The 19,533-nt window shown below is 39.5% G+C and overlaps 1 protein-coding gene across 1 annotated transcript in view; it reads right to left on the reverse strand.

The window, feature by feature from the left end:
- LOC100990106 (ceruloplasmin-like) overlaps window positions 1-19,533 on the reverse strand; it is a 49,056-nt gene that overhangs the window by 14,872 nt on the left and 14,651 nt on the right. Inside the window, 11 exon segments of the mRNA XM_055110873.1 lie at window positions 1,546-1,747; window positions 2,977-3,083; window positions 4,682-4,810; window positions 6,349-6,488; window positions 7,286-7,493; window positions 10,146-10,358; window positions 11,423-11,573; window positions 13,230-13,441; window positions 13,697-13,837; window positions 14,767-14,848; window positions 14,850-14,898. Of these exon segments, the coding sequence (XP_054966848.1) occupies window positions 1,546-1,747; window positions 2,977-3,083; window positions 4,682-4,810; window positions 6,349-6,488; window positions 7,286-7,493; window positions 10,146-10,358; window positions 11,423-11,573; window positions 13,230-13,441; window positions 13,697-13,837; window positions 14,767-14,848; window positions 14,850-14,898 (1,634 nt within the window).

Consider the following 19,533-nt stretch of genomic DNA (forward strand, 5'->3'; position numbering starts at 1 on the left):
TGGAAAGAGGGGAGAGGGGAGAGGGGAGAGGGGAGAGGGGGGAGGGGAGAGGGGAGAGGGGGGAGGGGAGAGGGGAGAGGGGAGAGGGAGCTCTATCTACCACCCTTTTTTTTTTTTTTTAAGACCAAGTCTAAATTCTTAACAAGGTGTTTGAGGTCTTCCACAATTCTGTTGGCTCTTTCTTCCCAAGTGCTATGTGACTTAGATCACATTCTTCCATCTACTTGGAATGTCATTTCCCTCCTTTTCTAACTGGACAGACTCCTATGCAACCTTAAAAAATCAACTTGAATGTCTCTTCCCTATCATGAAGCCTTTCCAAATCTTCCAAATAAGAATTTAAAGCACTGCGCTGTGTTTAAATTTCCATGACAGCATCCCACCCCGCGTCATCCTCCTTGGATTGCAGCAATGCGCAAGTCTGGCGTCCCTTAGACTGTAAAAAACATGAGGGCAGATGACCCATATTATGGGCCTTTGTATCTCTTTAGGGCCTCGCAAGGTGCTTTGTGCCCTCTATGACACTTATTAAAAAGACTATTGGTAAAATGGATGTCACCCTTGAATTAACTTTAAATTTACATATATTTCTAAAAAAGAGAAAAAACAACCTTAGAAGTGGGAGATTACTATATTTGAATTTGCCTTAGTTAAGGATCTTTTACCCAGTCATATCTCTGACCCCTCTCAGCTGACTGGCTTAAGACGAGAAGTTTCCCTGGCTAAGAAAGTAAGTGAGATTGTTTATGTGCTTTCTATTGGAATAATTGTCTTGTTACTGTGATTCTAGAGGCGGGGAGGTCATCTAGATGTACCTAGATGCACCTAGTCACAGTCAACCTATAAAATAATTTTGGTTGATGAGCATGAAGTTTTCAAAAGTTCTGCCTGTGAAGGTAATGTGATGGGGAAGGGTGGGTGGACCATGTTCACTTTGGTTTGCCCCAAGCCCCACCTCTGTCTGTGTTCATCCAAGCAAAATACTTAGAAAATTATGGTAGTAAGTCCCTCCTGAAATGACAGCTGATGTTCCTGTTTTTACATTGTCTACACAGCTCTAGAAAGCATGAGAATTTGCTGTGCTTGCTAAATCAGTAGTCTGCGGCATATGGGCAAGGTCCAGCACACTGCCTCTGTTACTGCAGCCCATGAGCTAAGAATGGTTTTAAAATTTCTAAATAGTTGAAAAAAAATTTAATAACATTATTTCTTGACATGTTATATGAGATACAAATTTCAGCATCCATAAATGAAGTTTTTGGCTCTCAGCCACTTTCATTTGTTTTCCTATTGTCTATGACCACTTTCATTCTACAGTGGCAGAGTAGAGTATGGCTTATGACAGAGACCACGTGGCCTGCAAGCCTAACTTCTTTGCTATCTGGCCCTTTGCAGAAGAAATTTGCTGACCCCTGGTCTACATGATCTATACCAGTTCTATGTAGTTGAATTCTATAAACAGTGTGGAGCGAGGCCCTTTCATCTGTTTCATTTGTGCAGAGCAACCTGTGGGTTACCGTTGGTGAGTCAGTGAGTGAATGTTACCGTGCATTTGGTTGCTGAGTTGAAAATTATCATTTTCCTTGTCCACTTTGTTTGGTTTTGAAGCATAGGTGTTGATACTGTCTTCAAAGTACCAGGATTCGTTCTCATCAAATATCATGAAGTGGAGAACACGGTGAACTATGTTGGGGTTGATGTCTTTGCGGCATATAATCAGAGGGCCTACCAGTCCACTGTGAAGGTCCTGAGGAGGCAAAGCAAGATCATTCACTGTGGCCACAACTAACATTTTCCCTCACAAAATAAAAGAGGTAGAATCCAGTTTTAGTTTTTAATGAGGTCAAATCCTGAGTTTTTAATTATCAGGATTCTGAGAGTGAGGAACAAAATATTTGACATGCTCAATGCTTGACTGAAGAAAAATTGTAACCTCATTCATTAGAGTTGAAGTCTAAAGAGAACACCAAACTTCTGAAAGGGATTTTAGATACATTTTTCAGTGGATTTAGCTCTATTTTTGACATTTTAATAAAAAAAAGAATTTTGGTTTTAATTAGAATTCCTGGCATTGAAGTTGGTTGGCAGGAAGTCTAAAGGAGTTAGTCCCTTCACCTTTGTGCTTTTGCCCCTGCAGCAGCTTTTAGTTGAGAGTCTTGGTTTGTTTGTCTTCATTTTGTTTTTGAATTAAATCTCTGTGTAGATTCTTGTTCCAGGCAGAGTGGGCCAAGATAAGAGTTCAAATAGAATACTTGCACTGTTTTTTTTTTTTTTTTAGTGCAAATAAACTTGAACCCTATAGTTGAGGGTTTTAAATATAAACACACACACACATACACCCCCCTACACACACACACACACACACACACAATATGTATATATATATTTTTTTCTTATTAATCATAGAATTATACCATTCTTTATTTATTATTACTATTGTTACTATTATTATTATTTAGAGACCAAGTCTTGCTGTGTCACCTAGGCAATGGAGTGACCATAGCTCAGCATAATCTTGAACTCCTGGACTCAAGCAATCCTCCTACCTCAGCCTCCCATAGCTAGGACTATAGGCATGTGCCACTGTGCCTGGCTAATTTTAAAATTTTTTGTATAGACCTCAGCCACCACATCCAACTGAATTTTAAAATTCTTTAGTGTATGTTGTTTTCTGTAATTCGAATACTATTCAGTGGAACAAAGTATAGTCTATTATTGTATAATTAGATATATTTTTCAATTCCCAGTGAGATTATGCAAAGAATTATAAACCTAAGTAATCATAAGGTAATAATTTATTTTGCTCTTGAAAAATGCAGACCAATGTAGGAATAAAAGCTGAACAGTAGTTAAGTTACTTAATAGAAAGTTTACATAGAACTAAGATTCTTAAGAGCAATGATAAATACCTTCTTCCTTCCATTATAATTTCTGGGAGGAGATAGGATAAGAACTGTTATTTGATTTAAAATTTACCTTAGCCACAGATACAGTTGAATAGTAAAACCAAGGTATGCACTCAAAGTCCAGTGAGGTAGGACCAGTTCTATCAGGTATCTGCCAAGTATATATTTGAATCTCTCCTGAAATAGACAAATGAAGTGTATTTAAATAGAGTTTTTAAAATCAGACTTCTTTATGGAGAACCAGACAATGAGCAAACACTAAAGCTATAAAAATAGTAGGCAGCATAGTCCTAGCTTTCACTTCTGGTTTCACTTCTTGCTTTGTGATCTTAGTCAATGTGGCAATTACTCAATGTGACAAAGCCTTGAATCCCTGCTCTGAACATTCCAATGTGTGGATCACATGTACCTCCTCCCTGCCCTCAAGCCTGTGCATATTAGTCCTATTGGATCTTAATTCTATAGTCTATATTGCAGTGAAGTTCTTTTGCTCCCTCCCCACCATAATTCTGTATCTCCCACTTCCACAGATCCATGGGAGTTATAGTCCTATGACATTAACCAACCCCACCCCCAGCTCCCAAATCTGTAACAATCTACTTAGCACTAACCCTTGCCTTCCAGTACATCACACAATGCCTGGCATACAGCAGGTAGAGTACTCAGAAGTGTTTGTGGAATGCATGTAGTAGATCCTTTCTTAACTAATCAGAGCAGTGGACTGACTTGCAAACTTCCTTGATATGAGACTTAACAGACCACAGGACTGTTTTTAAAAACAAAAAGAAACATCTCGCCCACCATCAAAGTCTATTGTCAGTCCCTCTGCTTTACAAATCTTTTCTTTCTGAATTTGGCTTTCATTGATACTCTTAATTTCCAAAACTACTTGTTTTGGTGAGCAACTATAGTGGCCATTCTGATGCCACCCCTAGATCCCCAATCAAGAATGAAGAACATTTCACTCCAGCAGGTGTCAGCCTCCTTTAGAGAGAGCCTTGGCTGAAGAAAGCCACCTTGCTCAAGATTGCATCTAATGACTGCTTCAGGGACATAACAGCCCAGCTCTCTCACTCCAGCTTAGGAAAGCTGAAGGTCACCCTATCTTCAGAACTGTGTTGGCTGTGACTTCTGTTGAGGCTGCATCTCTGCTTAACCTCACTCCCTGTCCAATCCTACTCATTTCTCATTCTTTCCATATTACTTGATTCCAAGAGCACTATCTACACACAAATCCTCATATCAGAGTCTGCTTACTGGGCATTTTTAATTAAAATATATTAATGTTCTTCTGAGTTAATTACGTTGAATGGCATGCTGTATAGCAGTGATTCCATTCCACGGAAATGTTAATACATGGGGTCCATCATTTCCTCTTATTGGCTCAATCCTCCCCTACTTTCTCACATATTGCATCTTGTACTCAACTCCTACTTTAGCACTTTAGTTGGAGAGATTGTATATAGTATAAGAATACCTGGCAGCTGGACAGGTACAGAGGTGGGAGGGAGGGTGGACCTAGAGGAGAAATTCATACACTGGGGAGGTAGGCCCTGAAGACCAAACCTTCACTTCACAGTTTTGCTCATGGTGCCCCAACCTGGAAGTAAACTTGACTTGCAGAAGGAACTCCCCCGCCAAATGCTTTCTTCAGGCTCATCTTACTCGTCCACTCGTCTCTCTCATCTGGAACTGCACCCATATATTTAAAAGAACATTAGCCTCGTAGTCCTGCATAAAAGCTTTGGGGATTTTTTTTCTCCCAAAGTAGTTACCTGGCTGAGTTGGAACAACAGTGGAATTATTTGTTTTCACTCCATGAGCATGAATAGAATACGGTCTTGAGGCTTTATTTGTAAAGATAATTTGAATTTTTTGACCAGGGTTGAGCAATATTAATGGACCTAGGGAATGTAAAAAGAAATATGTCTGAGTAATTGTTATTTATTTTAAATTATGAGTCATCTCTCTTCTTAAGTATTTACACAGTGACTTATTCTTATCCTTTTACTTAACATGCAGCCAAATGAAATAAAAACATTTAACAAGTAGATCATTGCTGATTTATGAAACATGATTTTTGCCTGAAATTTTTAAATCATTTAGAATTTCATGAGGTTTTTTTTTTTGTTTGTTTTTGTTTTTTGCCAGAAAACTTATTTTAATGAACAACAGTTTATGCCTAGGAAAACATACAATTTAAAAATGAAACCCTTTCTTTTCTTTCTTGACCAATCTCAACTTTCAAGCCTTTTATTCTCTTGCTCCTTATTCTACTGGAGGATTGCAAGGAGCTGCAAGGCCTGTTTATTGACCCAAAGTGATTTTCTCTCTTACAGACTAAAAACCTTCATTTTACTCTCTCTCCCTTTCATCCTAAGCCAAAAACTACAGGTATAAAATTCATTTTAAATCTTCTTTCTATTTGGAAGCAGGTTGAATTAGTGGCTCTGAAAAATTCTGAAACACAGGTGGTTTTGAGATGAGATAAGCAGCAAGAACTTTCTGCAAACTTGTGCTACAATTACTAAAATTAGAGCCCTGAAGATGCCTGCTGGAGGCTAAATGCTAGCTAAAGACAGGGCCTCTTTGCTCCCTGTGACCATTTCACCTCCCCAAACAATATGCATGTTTTTTCTTTTTAATAAAGTGTTTTCCTTTTTGCGTAAATAATAATAAAACCTTGAGGGTCAGATTGCGTTATTTATCTTCATGCATTCAGCCACAATCCTAGAGAAAACAAACATCCTGTGGTTACTAAAGATAGGGGCCCACTCAAAAGCAGCAGCAACAGGATAGCACAGGCTTCCCTCCAGGGCTCACAAAGAGACAAGCTCTAGAGGCTGACGGAGAGCAAAAAAGAGCAAAAATTCCTCTTCATCAGCATGTAAATCCATCTCCTCAGGATCCCACATCATAAAATAACCTCTAATATACACATAGATATTAAGACTGAAACAGGAGTTGGGCGTGTGGAAATGTCGCATGTGGGCACCTGGGATGACTCAGAGGTTTCCTACTTGATCTATCAAGGGTGGAAGAAAGAGTTGTACTTTTCCTCACTCAGACAGAAGACACTTAAATTTACATAAAGAAGTTCCTTTCCTCACTATACTAGGGTCCCCTGGGCTTTGTTTTAATTGTATTGAAATGATCCCTGCATGCTACTTCTAAACTCCTTTCTAGAATTTTTTAATTCTGAGAGCAAGAATCCAGGTATCTGAAACTGAGCACATTACTTTTCTACATTCTCCTTATTTTTTAGGAAACAACACTTGAATCATTTTTTCCACCAATGAAAATGCCTATCAGCAAACAAATCAGAATTACAGGTACTTTCCTCTGTCGAAGTGGAGGTTGACAATGGCCTCCATGTGTACAACAATCTCTAATGGCTGAGGACAAGAAAAACTCAAAAACCAATCTTATGGCATACCAATACCTAGTATATCAAGATGTTTTTCATCTTCATTCCTTTTTGTTTGATTTGTGAACGTGTTATCATCATATTGACGATATAAGACTTTCTTGTATTTGGACCCAAGAAGTGTTCCACTTCTGTCCACATACATGCTCATTTGGCTTTAAGAAAATAAAAACAAAAACAAAAAAACCCCACAAAGTTAGTTAATTTAACCATTAATTTAGACAAAGAACTCATATGGAAGAACTTCTTATATCTAGAAGCTGTTTTACCTAAAAATGTAAGTCATCTTTTTAAAAATATATATTAATTCTAGCAAGATAGTTAGATATTCATTCTACATTTCAAAGCTTATTTTCAGGATAAAATTTAGTTTTTATAAATAAATATACAGTAAGAGAGAAAACCAGAGAGAGAAATCAAATTGTACAAAAAGAGAAAAACAGGTGTCTTTAATTTGAAGTTCTCAGAAGAATAAAGGTAGAAGAAAATGAAGACAAAAGAAACACCTGACTGTAGATACTGAATGTAGCTGAAGTTATGTTACTATTCCTGTGGTGAGATCAGACAGTAACATATGTCCAGGAAGGATGCAAGAAGTGAAAACACAGGCAGGAAGAAATAAAGCCCATAAGTAAGTTATATAGATATTTAGAAAGATTTGAAGCCCTTTGCAATTGAATATGTCACACACACACACACACACAAATTTTGAAGTGATTTATAATTGAGAATATCCTAAACACACAAATACCACATCCACATATCCATTATGCACACGTACACCATAACAAACACAAATAAATATACCACACACACCCACCATACCAAACACAAATAAATACAACACACACACAGACACAGACACACACAGAGAGACTGAAAGGAAAGAGAGGAAGACTCAGAAAGAACCCTTAGAACCCTTCCCATTTAGAGACTGGAGCTATCATGGTACTTCTCTCTTCGTAGGTGGTGGAGTTCATTCTCCCACTTTCTACTAGGAGAATAATCCCATTCCATTTCCTCGGCTGCAATGGTAATAATTTTCTCCTCCTGGTATTGTGTTTGATCAGGGTTTGGCTTCCCACATTGCCTCACGTGATATTTATGTTTCATGCCTCCTAGATTGTGCTTTATTGTCATGCAAACCAAATCAAAAGTTCCTACAGACGAATAAGAAAGGAATGGTTAAAGCTTTGCCTTCAGATTTCTTTCCTCTGTAAAATTATTAATAAGCTGCAACCCTCAAAAGAAATATAGTAAAATCATTCATTCATTCTTTCATTAATTCAACAAATATTTATTGATGACCTTCTTTGTGTCAGACGTATTTCTAGGCATTCGGGAAACATCAGAGAACAAAATAGTTAAAAATTCTTGCTCTCAGAGTTCATACTGCAAGGTGTTGTGGAGACAGACAATAAACATGTTAAGCAACTTGTATGTATGCTGGAAGGTGATAAGAGCTATGATTAAAGAAAAAAAGTAAAACAGTGTAAGGAGGACTGAGAATTCTGGGTGTGTGTTGGGAAGGGCTCAAGAGAGCAGTGAGCAATATCATAGGGTAAGCAGGGTAGGCCTTGATGAGAGGGTGATACCTGGGCAAAAATTTATAAGAGATGAGGTGGGTCTGGAGGAAAAGTGTGTTCTCTCTAGGCAGAATAAACAGGTGGCAAAGGCCCCAGGCCAGGATCCTGTTTGGTGTGTGTGAAGACCACCCAAGAGGCCTGTGTGTCTGGAGGGAGGGAGCAAGGGTGAAAGTACTAGGGAGCAGAGGGCTAGGTGATGGAGCCCTTGTGGGCCACTGAATACATGATAGCATTCACTAAGTGAAATGGAGAGCCACTGTGGGTTTTTAAGTCAATGAAGGGTATAAGGACACTCTAGCAGCTGTGCTGAGAATAGACTGGCGTGTACAATGGTGAAAGAAACGGGATCTGTTGAGAGGCTATTAAAAATAATCGATGAGAGATGATGGCTTTGATCAGAGTGGCAGGTAGCAGAGGAGGGAGTGAAAAAAAGTTCAATACATTAAAAATACATTAAAAATCCAAAACAATGACAAAAACAAAAACAAACCACCATAACAAAAAAACTCTAGCCTGATTCTGACCAGAACATTCCACCTGAATTCCAGTTTTCTTTCTTTTACCTTGGTAATTTTAGGCCCACCACGTGCTGACACTGCTTCTTGACGAAAGCTCTCTTTCAACTCTACGTATTTCTGTTGTTGCTGTGACTTTTGTGGAGGGTAAGGTTTAGGAAGATGTACACGGAAGCAAAACCTTCAGACTCAGAGGGTTTGAGAAAAGGAATTTGTTTAAAATGAAATAATCCCTGTATAAGCTCTAGCACCGTGTTTAACACATAATGTACCTGTCTCCACTTGTTTGCTACAATTGATATGCTTTGGAAAAGAGAATGAGACAAGGTAGTTTTTAAATCCAGAAAAACACCTGCAGGGGAAAGGAGAGGAAGGACTGGGGCAGGAAAAAGAAATAACTTGTCCCTGAATGAGCATGCAGGTACATCCTCTAAAAAAGAGGAGGAAAAAAAAAAGCACCAGAGAAAGATCTCTCTTTTTTTGTGTGAGACCGAGTCTTGCTCTGTCGCCCAGGCTGGAGTGCAGTGGCACGATCTCGGCTCACTGCAAGCTCCGCCTCCCGAGTTCATGCCGTTCTCCAGCCTCAGCCTCCCAACTAGCTGGGACTACAGGCGCCTGCCACCATGCCCGGCTAATTTTTTTGTATTTTTAATAGACACAAGGTTTCACCATGTTAGCCAGGATGGTCTCAATCTCCTGACTTCATGATCCGCCCGTCTCGGCCTCCCAAAGTGCTGGGATTACAGGTGTGAGCCACCGCGCTGGGCCAAAGATCTCTTTCTTTTCCCCTCCAATTACTCTGAATCACAACTTTTGTTTGTTTGAAAAGTAAAATTTTAAATTTTGAAATGAAGAAAATGTAGTCAAATGAATATTTGGCATCACAAAGGGTCAAGATACCAATTCATAGTATTTACAGAGTAGTTTGTTTATCATATAGCCAGATTTTGGTTGATATGAGTCATTTTTGACCAAGATAGATGTATTTTCGGGCGGGGGGCAGGTATATGGGACAAGGGTGGATCTACTGGATTGAAGCAGGAACTAGCATTTATTGAAAGTCTAACATATGCCAGGCAGTTTACTGTACTTTACCTATCTCATTGATCACTGCCTGTTCCTTTTTGCAAATTACAAGTTTTTGCAATTCCTATTTTACAAATGAGGAAACGAGGCTCAGAAGGAAGGCTGGTTTCCTTTGATCCCCACACAGTTCTTTGATATGGGGTGCCTTCTTTAAAAAAAAAAAATGTTGCCAGCAAGGATCAACCTCACTGAAGCTAAAACATTTATCTAGAGAGCAAAGCTAGTAAGGAGGATAGAAAGAGGAAGTCTCAAGGCAGTAGGGTAAGGTCGAAGCAGCAGGAAGGCCTGGGAAACAAATGGACAGAAGAGTAAGAAATGCAGAAGACAACAGAATGAAAATGAGTTTAAAGGGTTTAAAACATCTTCATCATTTTTGAAGAGCATTGGGATGGTTTGGAGCCTAAAGGACTAGGAAGAGGACCTGAAAAAACTGAGGTGATTTATGTGTATAGGAAAATGAAATACTAAGGCTCTTATAAATGAAGTAAAGCAGGGCAAAGGTTTCTCAAGCATTGTTTGTATCAGTTCAATTTTTTTTTTCCTGTACAGAATATTCAGTGCATATAAAGATAGTGCTTCTGCATACTTTAATGTTTCAGGCTGAATGAGAAGACCCACTGCTCACCTATAGAATCAGGTGTCATCAAAAGCGTCTGAGAAGTATAAGGAAACATAGGTATTGTGTCCCTTCTTGCTCCTAAAGAAGTGAAGGTATTTCCTGAAAAATATATCCCATGTAAATCTTCCACTGATCCTACACTAAAAACGTGCCACAAAACGTTGTCTCCTAAGCACATGTCCAATCCAGGCAGATTTCCATACATGTATCCATTTAGGGCTGCAAGGTATTTGTAACAAAGGAAAGAGTATTTAATTCACTGGTACTTGATATCTTTTGAAACCCAACAAAGCGTTAATCATGAAGCAGCTCATTCACGTAAAAAAAAGCAAAGCAATTTTTTCAACTTTCCTTTCCTCTATTGTTATTTAATCACTTCATGGGGGCTAAAAATGACATTATAGAATTAGAGAATGACAGAATTCCATGATACCCTCATTGGGTTATTCCAGTCAAGCCCTTCCTTTTAGAGTTGAGGAAACTAAGGCCAGAGAAATAGTTTCTTGTCCAATGTCATACGGCTAACAAATGAAAATGTTAAGACCAAAGTCCAAGTCTCCAGATTCTGGATCAACCCTTTTCCCAATGCACTGTACAGTCTTCAAAAACCAACAACCAACCAACCAGCCACCCACCAACCCACCCAACCAGCTCAACAAACACCCTACTCCACCCACTCTACGAATTTGGCAGTAGAGAAGTACGTGACTTTTCACATTTAGCTATAGATAAAATATATTGCACCAAGAAGGTGTTGGTAAATATTTGGTAAGTTAAATTCAAAATAATCACCCTAGTAGACAATATTCTTCTTGGGAAATGATACTTATTTATTATTTATATATTTACTTATTTTTTGGTATGGAGTTCTGCTCTTGTTACTCAGGCTGGAGGGCAATGGCGCGATCTCAGCTCACTGCAACCTCCACTTCCCAGGTTCAAGCGATTCTCCTGCCTCAGCCTCCCAAGTAGCTGAGATTACAGGCACCTGCCACCACTCCCGTCTAATTTTTGTATTTTTAGTAGAGATGGGGTTTCACCATGTTGGCCAGGCTTGTCTCAAACTCCTGACCTTGGATGATTCACCTACCTCGGCCTCCCAAAGTGCTGGGATTACAGGCGGGAGCCATCGCATGTGGCCAGGAAATGATATTTAAAGGAAACATAAATGTATTAGCCAACCGTTATGGGGAAAACCTAAGTCTCTTTTAATCCCTAATTCTTTAGGCAAAATAAAATTAAGTGTTTAATGCATTTATCTTATAAGTTAAATTGTTTCTTACAGTACATCTTATTTGAGGCTTGGCAGTCTGGATCCTCTTTATCTACGTTTTCAGGCTCTGTGATAAATGTTCTGATATTTTCATCCAACAGATTACTTTCATTTTCATCAAATATTGTGGCAAGTAGGTAAAACTCTTTGTCTACTCCTTTCTGTGGATGAGAACAGAAAAAGGAATAGACATGAAGTATAGACGGTCCATATTCAAATCTAGCCAAATGGTTGATCTGCATACAGTGTTTTCCACATAAGGAGATTGTGTACTTGTGAAAAATTTGATCAATTGACTTCCTGATTTTGGATAGTCCGTAGAAAGGCACAAGTCCCAGTGAATGAATTATCACAGAACTAAGAAGTTGGGAGAAATCTCTATGGCCTTTTTCATATAAAGTGTTTCCTCCAGGGATTCCTATATCTAAACTTCATAAACTAAACCATAAGATGTTTATAGTGGCTTTTAACATAATGTACTCTATGGAAAGTAAGTTAAATAAATAGTTTTCAATTCTAGAAAGTCTGAATTTTTAGGGTTTTTGAGCAAATTTAATATAAATATATCACTAGATTAAATGTAAAAATTATATGTATTATAAGAATTATGACACTATAAATATGACTCATTATATAGATAAATATAAATATATATAATTTTGAATAAGATATACATTGTTATATATGTATGGATTTATAAAGCTTTGTTACCTATACTTTTTTATATAAATGTCGAAAAGAACTAGATATTCACTTCTGAGTGAGAAAAAAGAGAAACTCATTTAACTAACATTTATTGAGCACCTATTATATGCCCAAGAGGAGCGGTGGTTATTATAAAAAATTAATAAAATCTTGTGTACACTTTCTAGAAACTTTCTAGAAAATCTTGTGTATACTTCCACTAGAAGCAGTCTAGTGGAAGAAGCAGGCCAATGAAAACAATTGCATGGATAAATATTCTAATAGAAACGTACCTAAGGGACTATGGTAACCTGCAGGAGCTTCAACTAACTTTAGTTAGTGAACATTGTCCAAAGGAAGGTACTCTCAGTCTGAGTTTCAAAGATGTCTCCCACTTTTGGCAGATAAAACACTGAGGAAAGGCCATTCCAGTTGGAGAGAAGAGGGGAAAATCAGAGATGTCAAATAGCCTTCCTTACTCAGGGCCTAATGAGCTAATTCCACCATAATGCAGAATTCTACTTTGCCATTTAGAAGAAGCTAATTCTGCAGTGTAGGGGTGGGAGGGGAGATAAATCTGAAGGAACTGTCAAGATCTGATGTGTTGGCTTCTGAGCCAACAAATTGTGGGGAGATCTTTATTGCAGGGAGTGCTATAACCAGATTCCTTAGGGAGGGATGTGGACTAGCTCTATTAAAGCAAGATAAGAATGGAGACAGAAGCTAAGAATGAAAGGAATTCAGAAAGAGATGATAGTGCCTAAAATAATGCAGAGGTATTGGAGACTTAGTGATAAATGTGTAGGTGAGACAGAAGGAGTTGTTGATACAAGTCCAAGGTTTGGTGATATTATTAACTAAGGGATAGAACGGAGGAAGAAGAGGCTGATTGAGGAAAGGGAGGGATGGTAAAGGTCTGTCCAAAAGGATGAGATGTCTGTGGGACATGCCAGGGTGCATGTTTAATGGGCAGATACAGGTGTTTCGTTGAGGTAAGAATAGAATTGGGAGACATCAGTACACAGAAGTTGAAGCTGCTGATTCCTCTGGCCCTGAGACATTGTCATTCCTCTGCAGTTCTGTCTCAAGCACCTCTCACCAAGGGTTACCTGGTGATACGCTTCAGGACTCACCTGTTTGCCATCGTCTCCAAGACTTCCATTTCTACATATAAGGAGAGGCCCCAGGAGGCCACTGTTGATGTCTTTTTTCCCATTTACTGAAGAGTAATAGAACCAGGTCAAGCAGTTGGGATCTGTGGAGGTGGGACCCACATCTTTTGGAACTTCCCATGTATAGACAAATGTTGTGCCAGGACTTACATGTGAAGAGGGTGGAGGGGTACCTAGCAAGAAATAAACATTTATAGAATAGAACCTAAGACCGTAAGTACACTAGTCTAGACTGGGAGATCTCTGAGATCAAGAACAGATCTTTCTCTTTGGGTGACAGTTGAATAGGAACTAAAGTAATAACTCTGCCACAATAAGTATACAGAGCTGTTACACTGTGACAGGTAGGCTGCACAAAAGGAGTTATATTTCTTGCTGGCATTATATGGAGGTATGGCTCACTTGGACCTCCCTTGAGCTCTACTTACTTCCTCCAGGTGTTTCGTAGAATAAGCCCTCTTTGCTCTTGTTGTAATGCAGTCCATGAGGCTGAATGCTGAGTGGCAGGGAAGCATTGTTATAGAAAGTGATTTTGATGGTCTGTCCCACCTCTGCCTTAATAACAGGGCCTAGAAACCAACAGAGTTAGTAGTTATCCTTGGTTTTCATAAAGGTAATTGTCAGGTTGTGTTACTTGAGTAAAGTTCTTTTAGGAAGAAATTAAAGGGATGATGCCATGAACCCAGAAAGGGGTGCAACTGCAAGAAGTCTAGATGATTCAAGGTCTTATAAAGTCACTTTGGATCAAAGATATTAGATATTAGATGAAGATTAGTCTCTTTGGATTTATAGGAATAAAGAATGTAGTTAAAATCACTGGGTGGGCTGGGCTCGGTGGCTCATGCCTGTAATCCCAGCACTTTGGGAGGCCGAGATGGGCAGATGGCTTGAGCTCAGGAGTTCAAGACCAGCCTGGGCAACATGGTGAAACCCGGTATCTACAAAAATTACAAAAATTAGCCAGGTGTGGTGGTGTGTGTCTGTGGTCCCAGCTACTTGGGAGGATGAGGCATGAGAATTGCTTGAATCTGAGAGGCGGAGGTTGCAGTGAGCTGAGATCATGCCATTGCATTCCAGCCTGGGCAAAAGAGTGAGACCCTGTCTCAAACAAAACAAAACAAAACAAGCAAAACAAAAACATCACAAAAATTAGCTGAGTATGATGGTGCATTCCTGTAGTCCCAGCTATTCCAGAGGCTGAGATGAGAGGATCACTTGAGCCTGAGAGGCAAAGGTTGCAGTAAACAGAGGTCACACCACTGCACTCCAGCCTGGGCAACAGAGCAAGACTGTCTCAAATAATAAAATAAAATAAAATGAAATAAAATAAAATAAAATAAGTAAAATAAAATAAAGTCATTGGGTGAATGGACGTATTATTTTCATAAGGCTATAATACTACAGCTAAAATCTCTAACTGGGTTGATGAATACTGTTTTTATTGCAGAATATTTATAAATAATGTTTATAACCCTACAAGCTATGAATAGAATTTTACCAAGGATTCCAAGGTGTTCTTCTCTTGCCTTCTGTGTTTGGAAGGAAGCATCTGTGTATTCACGGTAGACCAGTTTTTTGTTAAGTTCCTCCAATTCTGGTTGGACTTCGTTCAAAAAATAACTGGGATTTACTATGCAGAGAAGGTAGATACACAAAGAACTTTTATATTCACAGTTATCACGTGAAAAGAAAGAAAGAATCCAAACACATCTGTTTAAAATATTTGTAATTTATTTCTGATTATAAATCTAAAATTTTGAAAAGAAAGAAAAATACAACAAAGAAAATGGAAATCTCCATAATCCCACCATCTATATATTACCACAGTCAGTATTTTCTGTAAATATCCTTTCAGTCTTTTATCTATGCACATATATATAATTATCTATATGTATCTACCTAGTTATTTGTCTGCTAACTTTCTTTTGGAATAAAAATTAAAAGATATTATATCTGACTTTTTCAGGTGGGTAATAACAAATATTGCTATTAAAACAACTATTTGCAGAGATGCTATAATATTAAAAAGATAGACGTTATTTTTTTTTAAATTGTTATAATAAAAAGGAGCCTCTGAGAAGAAGTTTCCTAACAATAAGAAGAATATTTCCTAACAATGAAGTGGTAACTTGCTGTGCCAAAACATCATCGAATTTTACAGCCAGGGGGATCAAGCAAAATGAATCTATTAATTCATACTTATTTTAGTCGATATAAAATGAGAGTAAGCCCTAAATCTAAATCTAGTTTTTTGCTCTAAGCCCAGTTATCTTTCTGACATTTAATACAAAATTTCCATTACACAGATTGAGTAATTTATTGATGAGCTTAAAATGTAAGAAAAGGAGTAAAGGCACCCGGCACTCACATTCACAAAGAAGGACCAAAACACTGAGTAGATAATCACAAGTTGGATACAGCATCGAAGAGAGAACACTGGAATTCGGCAGGAAAGTGTCAAAGAACATCTGAGACACAGAAGGAAAGGGAAGCAAGGCAGCTGTCACTGCTCAGATTGGCTGGGAGCCAGGGAAGGCTCCCCAGTGTGGGAAAAAGATAAGTGAGAGATCTTCAGCAGTCCATACTTCTACCATGGATTCCCGCTAATCCTAGCCACAGGAGAGCCCCTTAGCCCTTGCAGGCCCTGAGACTAGTAGAGAGAGTGGCTTGGAGTTGATACAATGGCATCATTCCAGGGAGGGAGTTCATGCTGGGTCCCATAAAACCCCCGAGACCCAAGTAGCTGTAGCATGGCACCATTTTGGGAGCCCAGCCCCAACCAGACTGTATCCTGCCCCAGGGCCCAACAGCCCTTGTATCTCCACATCCCTAGAACCCCACCGACATTCTCCTGTGTCCACTCAGAGGGCTGAAGCACTGTGATACTGAAGCCGGATCCAGTAGAGTGGCCGGGTCCCCACCACTCTAGCCCATACCATGTTCTACACTGTGGGGGATGGGCTGTGCCGTGCACCAGGGAGGCTACCCCAGAACAAAGGGAGCTGTGCATGCCCTCTCCAGAGCCTGAGAGCTACCTGCCTGGAGCGACTGCCACTGATAGCAAACACTGCCCTTTCATCAGCAGGGCTACCACACACCAGAATGCACCTTTGGTGGACATGAGACCAGCCCATCGAGATGCTGTCCTGGAGTCTGAGGACAGGCATACCTGCCCACTGCTGCTTCCACTCCAGTGTGCCATCTTGGGTACTGGGGATCGACTTGCCCTGCATGCCACAGCTGTTCCTCATGTGCACTATCAGGGGACCTGAAGATAGTCTTGCCCCACCTGCTGTTGGCACCCAGGCATGCCATCTAGGGGCCTGAGGGTGAGTCTGCCCACTCTGCTGGTGCCCACACACATTAACTGGGAACCTAGGGATTGACCCACTGTATCCACCACAGTCTGCACTCATGCACACCATCGAGGGCCTGAGAACAGGTCCACTCTGCCTGATGCCACCTCTGCCATTGCCCACATGTGCTGTCCAGGGACCTGGGGATCAATCTGCCCTGCCTGCCATCACCAGCATCTATGCACTCCTCCTCCCCAGGAGTCTCAGGGGGTGTGCCTGGCTTGCCAGAGCCCACAAGTGTTATTGAAGCCTGAGGATCAACCTTCTCCACCAACCACTGCTGAATTTGTACAATACTTCCAGGGTATGAGGACAGGTCTGCCCAACCTGCTGCCATCACCACTGCTGGCACCCACCTGCATGTACCACCTGGGGGTCTGGGGAATGGCCTGCTCAGACTGTTGCTTCCACCACTGGCACTTATGCATGTCACTTGGGGGCCTGAGGGTTGGCCTGCTACCACTCCTGCCTTCACCACCATACATGCCACCCAGGGACCCAAAAATACGCCCAACTCACCATTGCCACTGCTGACACCTGAGAAAGCCACTTGGAGGCCCAATAATTAGCCTGTCTGGATCCTCTAACACCAGTGCCCATGTATGCTGCTGGGCCCCAAGGATGGGAAGACTCAGCCTGCTGCCACCACCACTGGGGCCCAAGGACTGTCCCATCTGGCATCCCCATCCCCAGCAAAACCTCCACTAACAACCACAGGATAAGCCACCAAGGAACTCACAGGCACCACTGATGCTGATTACAGCTGAGGAAATTGTACAGAAACCACATGACTGCACGCAGCAAGAATCAAAGTTAAAGCATCCTACCCAATCCACACTATAAATACATCTATAGAAAATGTCTGTTTTCCTACTAAAGCCACCGCCCCACAAAAAATGGGAAGAAGTGCAGATATCAATGTAAAACACAAGAAGCATGAAAAAGCAAGGAAACATGACACTTCCAAAACAACACAATGATTCTCCAGTGACAGATTCCAATGAAAAAGAAACCTGTGACATGCCAAAAAAAGTCAAAATAACAATATTGAAGCTCAGTGTGATACAACAGAACACAGATAAGCAACACAAAGAAATCAGAAAAAAATTCATGATCTGAATAAGAAATTCAACAGATATACAATAAACCCCAAAAAGACATCCTAGAACTGAAGACCTTTTTAAAAATTAAAAATATGATCTAGAGCTTCAACAACAGACTTGAAAAAATAATTTTTGAACTTGAGGTCTGGTATTTTGAAACAACCCAGTCAGACAAAAAAAAAAAAAAAAAAAAAAAGAGAGAGAGAAAGAAATGAAGAATTAAAAAGAATGAAAAAAGCATATATGACATATGAGTGACATAAAGCTACCAAATATTCAAATGTTGGGTATTCCAGAAGGAGAAGAAATGGACAAAGACATAGAAAACCTATTCAACAAAATAATAGCTGAGGGCTGGGCATAGTAGCTCATGTCTATAATCCCAGCACTTTGGGAGGCTGGGAAAATTGATTGAGGCCAGGAGTTTGAGACTAGGCAAGGCAACATAGTAAGACTCTATTTCTACAGAACATTTAAAAAATTAGCTGGGTGTGGTGGCACGTGCCTATAGACCTAGCTACTTGGGAGACTGAGGTGGAAGGATCGCTTGAGCCAAAGAGTTTGAGGGAACAGTGAGCTGTGATCATGCAATTGCCTTCCAACTTGGGTGACAAAGCAGGACTCTGTCTAAAAAAAAAAAAGTTTGTTTTCATTCCTTGTTAAAAAAACAAACAAACACTGTTAATGCAAAAGAATAATAATAATAAACTGAAAAGTTTAAAAGTCTTGCAAGAGATATAGACATTCAGATACAGGAAACTCAAGGATCCCCAAATAGATCAACCTGAAAAGGCCTTCTCTAAGACACATTAGAGTCAAGAGTCAAAAACAAAGAAAGAGAAAAGAGAATTCTAAAAACAGCAAGAGAAAAGCAACTAGTCTCGTGTAAAGAAATCCCCATCAGACTAACAGCAGATTTCTCAGCAGAACTCTTACAGGCCAAAACAGCACGAGATGATACATTCAAAACACTGAAAATTTAAAAAAAGAGTCAACCAAGAGTACTATACTTAGCAAAGCTATTTTTCAAAACTGAAGGAGAAATAAAATCTTTCCCAGACAAGCAAAAACTTAGGAAATTCATCACCATTAGATAGGCCCTATAAGAAATGCTTAAAGGAGTCCTATATCTGGAAGCAATAGGATAATATCTACCATCCTGAAAACACACAAAAACATAAAACTCATTGGCATGGCAGACACACAAATGAGAAAGACAAAGGACTCAAGGACTACAGAAAACCACCAAACTGCAATTATAAGCAATAAGAGAGAAACAGAAGGGAAAAGGATATATGAAATAACCAGAAAACAATTACCAAAATGACAGGAATAAGTTCTTACCTATCAATAATAACCTTGAATATAAATAAATTAGATTCCCCAATTAAAAGATATAGACTGGCTGAATGAAATTTTTAAAATGACCCAAATATATGCTACCTACAAGAAACTCACTTCGCCTGTAAAGACACATAAAGACTAAACATGAAGGGATGAAAAAAGATATTCCACAGAAACAAAAACCAAAAGTTAGTAGGAATAGCTATCGTTACATCAGATAAAACAGACTTTAAGTCAAAAATGTAAAAAGAGACAAGGTCATTTTATAATGATAACGGGATCAACTCAGTGAGGGACTGTAACAATTCTAAATATATATGCCCAACACCAAAGCACCCAGATACATAAAGTAAATATTATTGAGCTAAAGGGAGAGATAGACTCTAATACAATAATGGTTGAGGACTTCAACGCCCCACTCTCAGCATTGGACCAATCATCTAGACAGAAAATCAACAAAGA

This window comes from Pan paniscus, chromosome 2 (assembly GCF_029289425.2).
Source record: "Pan paniscus chromosome 2, NHGRI_mPanPan1-v2.0_pri, whole genome shotgun sequence".
Lineage (NCBI taxonomy): Eukaryota > Metazoa > Chordata > Mammalia > Primates > Hominidae > Pan > Pan paniscus.